This window comes from Montipora foliosa, chromosome 4 (assembly GCF_036669935.1).
Source record: "Montipora foliosa isolate CH-2021 chromosome 4, ASM3666993v2, whole genome shotgun sequence".
NCBI lineage: Eukaryota > Metazoa > Cnidaria > Anthozoa > Scleractinia > Acroporidae > Montipora > Montipora foliosa.
In genome coordinates, this window is record NC_090872.1 from 12,018,190 (window position 1) to 12,023,189 (window position 5,000).

General features: G+C 40.7%; 1 protein-coding gene and 1 non-coding gene across 3 annotated transcripts in view; one reads left to right on the top strand and one right to left on the bottom strand.

Moving 5' to 3' along the window:
• The window catches only part of LOC137999859 (sodium channel and clathrin linker 1-like), a 38,295-nt gene that overhangs the window by 4,720 nt on the left and 28,575 nt on the right, over positions 1 to 5,000 (bottom strand). For both annotated transcript variants that reach the window (XM_068845810.1, XM_068845811.1), the window contains 3 exons: positions 3,024 to 3,103; positions 2,363 to 2,499; positions 626 to 685 (listed from right to left, as the gene is read on the bottom strand). In XM_068845810.1, the coding sequence (XP_068701911.1) occupies positions 626 to 685; positions 2,363 to 2,499; positions 3,024 to 3,103 (277 nt within the window). The remainder of the gene's footprint in view (positions 1 to 625; positions 686 to 2,362; positions 2,500 to 3,023; positions 3,104 to 5,000) is intronic.
• On the top strand, positions 1,435 to 1,516 carry Trnas-gcu (transfer RNA serine (anticodon GCU)). The gene has a single exon. It is a non-coding gene; the product is annotated as a tRNA-Ser (tRNA).

Genomic DNA, 5,000 nt, shown 5'->3' on the forward strand with positions numbered 1-5,000 from the left:
TTTTACTTTCCAGAACCGTTAACAGAAGCACATGAATAGGAAAGTACCGAAAAAGAATCAGAAGTAGTAGACTCAAGGAAATGAAAACCCTGCGCAAGAGAGCCTTCCGTTTTTGCAAGTTAGTGCAAAAAAGGAACTCGACCAATATTTCCCAGTACGGACCTCAAACTTGTTCAATAACATCTATGTAAAATACGGTTTCGCTTTACATATGATGCATTCTACATCCGACCTTGTAGCTCAGTCGGTTGAGCAGCGGTGATCTAACCCGAAGGTCGTGGGTCCAATTCCCACCCTGGTCAGAGTTTTTCTCTGTCCTGTGGGCCCATTTCCATCAGTAGGGCTCACATGGTTCATATGGGGTAGATACTTAGCACTTCACATTACACTCTATTCAGTTAAGTATATTAATGTAAACTACTGGTTTCATAAATTATAGTGTAATCCATTAAGGTCATTCAGTCATTCATGAATTTTTATTAAGTTCCAAGGATTTGGTTGCCATGGGAAAGGCCGTGGACATTGCAAGCATCTTTAAATAAGAATAGTGGTTAAAATTTATAAGACCTTAGCTTTTTGTTAAGAAGTCTTCCTTTCTGAACAAAAGAAGTAAAATCCAGTTTACCTCAGCCGGTGCACCGTTTGTTCAAACTTATGCGTCACCGCTTTTGATTCCTCTTTCCACCTGAAAGAAAAGACGCAAAATTAATCGTGTAAATCATTTTTACATCACTTGTAAAACAACTGTATCCAAGAACGACGTTGGAGCCCCGGTTAAAAGGTTTTATTTTTTTGTCAGTAAGCGCACATCGACCTCTTCAGGACGTTTCAGAATCGTTCCTATAAATCCAGTTCTATGATAGTTCTCCTCTATTGTGTTTCAAGATGGAACAATCGCGAAATACTAAGTGAAGTTGTAGTTGACTTTGCCGTTGTACTTGCTAAAACTCCCTTTTGTGTGATGCCACGTTGGCCATAATTGATGTACCGATGCAGAACCAGGGCGGTACATGGGTTGACCAAAAAGATCCTTCATTCAAGAAATCAAGCTTTTTTTCTGCATGGCCTTTGTGTTGTTTCCTGCTATTCACGCGATTAAAACACCTTCCATATTTCATACTTAGAAGACACTATGGATAATCAAGGGACGAGGTGGCCACATTGTAAGCATGGAAAAAACACAAGTCTGAAGGTATAAAAAAATTTGAGTTTGATATGCCCAAATTGTCAAACTGACTGACTTCCGTATTGCTGGGCCAACCAGTTGACAGACAAGTCTTGACGTCTTTCCGTTTTGTGAGGGAAATTGGAGAAATTGAACCAGCAAGGAACACTTCTACATTTCGTTTAGTAAAAATAAATCAACCGTTTAGCATGTACTTTTAAGTCAAAGACTGGAAAAAAACCTGCCCTGTCACCATCTTAGACCAAACAGACGAGGTGGCCGAGTGGTTAAGGCGTTGGACTGCTAATCCAATGTGCTCTGCACGCGTGGGTTCGAATCCCATCCTTGTCGTCTTTTTCGTTTTTTTTCCACAAAAACTTCTTTCGATATGCACACACCAAAAAGTCAGCATCACAAGTTTACCTATCTCTTATTCAACTAGTAGTAATCTCGGATTATTGAAGTGCGCTCGACAGTCGCTTTGAAAGCAAAGGAAAAGGATAACGAAAGAAACAATCCTATAGGACCGAAGTTTAAGGATACATACATACATACATACATAACTTTATTTAGTAAAGCAGGTCAAGAGGAAAAAAAGCAACTTTACAGCTGATGTGGACCTACTGTAATAAAATTAACAATACATACATATGGTAGTGATTATACTTTAGATAAATAAGATAAATAATCGCGTGCAGATGGTTTCAATAAGTGCAGAGTACTGTGATTCATTTGACAGGATTGAAGTTAATCCCTGTCGGGTGGGCCTGATATCTTGATGGGAGGCCATCGAGATATACGTTAATGTGATTGCCTTTCGTTGTCGTCATATGCATCGTAATCGTTTTCTTTTTCAATCGGAACTCATATTTAACGGCACTGTGACCATTCATCACTTAAAGTGCTCCTACGACCAAAAAAACAATTTTTCTTGTTTTTTGGATTTCAAAACAGACGAAAAAGCTCACCCTATGCACAGGATACCCAAGATTAAAAAGATTAAGACAGCATACAATAAAATAGTGCCCCAATAACGTAACAAGAGGTCGTCGAATTAACATCATAACCAGAGGAAGAGAGGAGAGCAATGGGAGTGAGAAAAAACGTGAGTTTTGCAGTCCCTCCACATTTTTGTTAATAGTTTTGCAACGAAAATACAGTCAACTATAGCGCTTTCTATACAAGTGAGTCACTTACTGAGCACCAAGTTTCTGCTGTGCCGTTAACATATCTCTGAGTTCATTGACTGACCGCCTGTTCGTTTCTTCTACACTGCGCAGTCGCGTTTCAAACTCCTTTTCACGCAATTCGTGCTGTTGTTTGAGGGTCTCCACCTAAAAGGAGAAAGAAATGGCTGCAGTGCTTCTTCATTGCGAACATAGCGACAACAGCTAGAATACACTGGGTAAAGGGTTACGGTACGATAAATGAAAGGGAGGGGTATGGTAGCTGAGTGGAAAGAGAGCTTGAAACTCTGGAGTACTGGGTTCAAGCCTCGTTTTGGCCACTAACTAGAATCTTCGGTTGAACTACATTGTAATGTGTTTGGAAAACATGCTGACATATCAAACAGCAAAACAGTAGTTCATTTCGCTACTCATTAGCGCATGCCCTTTACTCGTAAATATTCGGGTAACCGAAGAACGGGACTTCGTCTTCGAAAAGCGCAAGCTTGAATTTCATAGGAGAGGAGTATGAGGGTTTTTTTTTCTGGGAGGGGGGAGGGAGGGGTGGAAGAAAATAGGGATTTGCAGTTATCAAATAGAGTCTTAAGATCCAGGCCCGGGTTGCTCGAAGCATGGAGAGCGGGGTTAAAAAAAAGAGAAAAAGCTAGTGCCGTGAAGAATGCGGAAATTACCTCTGTAACACACTGGTGTTGTGCATTTTCTTTAACTTGAGTGGCGGACAGAAGTTCGCGTTTCAGTTTATCAATTTCATCTGAGGAAAAAGACGGTTCAACATTTAAGGTGTTAAAGTGTTAGCCGCCACTCCGTTGGTTAATAGACGGACTACCGAGCGGAAGGTCATGGATTCGAATCTCGGAGGGGGGCCAACAGTCAGGGCCCGGTAGTTCAAAAGCCGATTAACGCTAATCCCAGATTAAAAATTAACCAAGGAGTTTATTTCTCTACTCCCAAGTGCTGTTCAACGCTGATATTCGGCAAACCTTTACATTAGAAGAAGTCAATCTTGAAAAACAAAAATAAGCAAAAGAAACTTTCACCAAAAAGTTAAAACGTGAAACAAAAGTTTACGCTAATCCTGGGTTTAGTTAATCGGCTTTCGAACAACCGGACCCAGGGTGTTAACTGAGGAGAAAGTGCTGCCGTTGTACGACCATCTGCGAATGGCTGACTTTCAAGTCTTCTACTCGGATAATGACTATAAATCGTAGGCCCCGTCTTACAATAGAGAGCTTTAAAATCAAGTACGAGAACGACTACAAGTAAGAGTTTTTCTCATAAGACAACAGTGAGCGCGCGCGCAAACCAGCGTCATTTTGACGGGAAAAACGTAATGCCGTCGTTATTTTAGTACGAGGTTTTGCAAAAATGTCGTCGAATCAAAACAAGCCAACAACACAGTAGCAGTTTTGGCATTTTTTGATGCGCAAAAGGGCTCAGTTACCAGCAATAAGAATAACTGAGCAACCTATACTGCTGACAAAGAGTAAGATTAACGTACGCGTTATAAATTTCCTTAGTATTTTCGCTAAAAACGGGCAGTCAAAACTCGTACTCGTTCTTGTCCTCGTCGTAGAATCTAAAGCTCTCTAATCACTAGGCAACGGCAACGAGAACGTCGTCGTTAAACGTGAATTCGCGTTATTGCAATCGCTTCGCGACTATTCCAAGCATTTTAACGTGAGGAAGGGTTGGCAAACCCTCAAGAACGAAACTGGTATGAACGGCGCTCGATTTAGGGGATAAAATGAAAATTTATCCTCAAGCGCTAACGTTCTCCCAAAAACTTCAAATTTGGTCATTTTACGTTGTTTAGCTGACGACGGCAAAGAAATGGACAAAAATGAAAGCACGTGCAGAGCGTGCAATACTATTGCTTTTGCTCGCCAAATATGCTAATTTGTGACGTTCTCGTTGTCGTCGCCGTTGTTTCCCGTTAATAGAGACCTTTAGATGCACGTTTACGGCTAACCGCAAACTGAGGTTTGAGATTTGCGGTTTGACGTTAGAAGTTGTGATAGTTCGTGCATTTAGATTTAAGTAAACAAGCGCAAAGCTGCAGAGGCCGCCATATTGAATTTTCTCGATTCTCAGCGTTGATGTTTCAGTCAACGAAATAAATAAAACCACGGCTCTTTTGATTGTTTAATTCACATGGAATGAAAGATAAAAAGTTGCTTTTTATATCTGCCCCGTTCATACGTGGGATAATGTAACTTCCATGCCATAAAGAGCTGAGGTAACTTACTTACGTGAAAACCTACCTTCCGCCGTTGAAAACGTCAAAACTTACCCTCGAACGTGACGGCAAGCGCTAGTCATGTGACTTCCAGCAGTTTGAGGTTAGCCGCAAACGTGGATCTAAAAGTCTCTATTGTAATAATTTCGTTATAACCCCACGTCGTTCGGAATGGAAAGTGTGTATCAACATTGCAGGAATAAAATTAATTGGCATGAACGGTGTGGTTGTTTGGGAAAAAAATAAAATGTTTCGTCAGGTTCTCTCGTCCTCTACACAACCTCAAATTTGGTCAATTCATGTCGTTAGGGAGCTCAAGCAACGACAACGGCGACGGAAACGAGAAGGTCATCTCAAAATATAAAATTGCGTTATTTTAGTCGCTTCGTAACTATTTAAACGTTTTTAATAT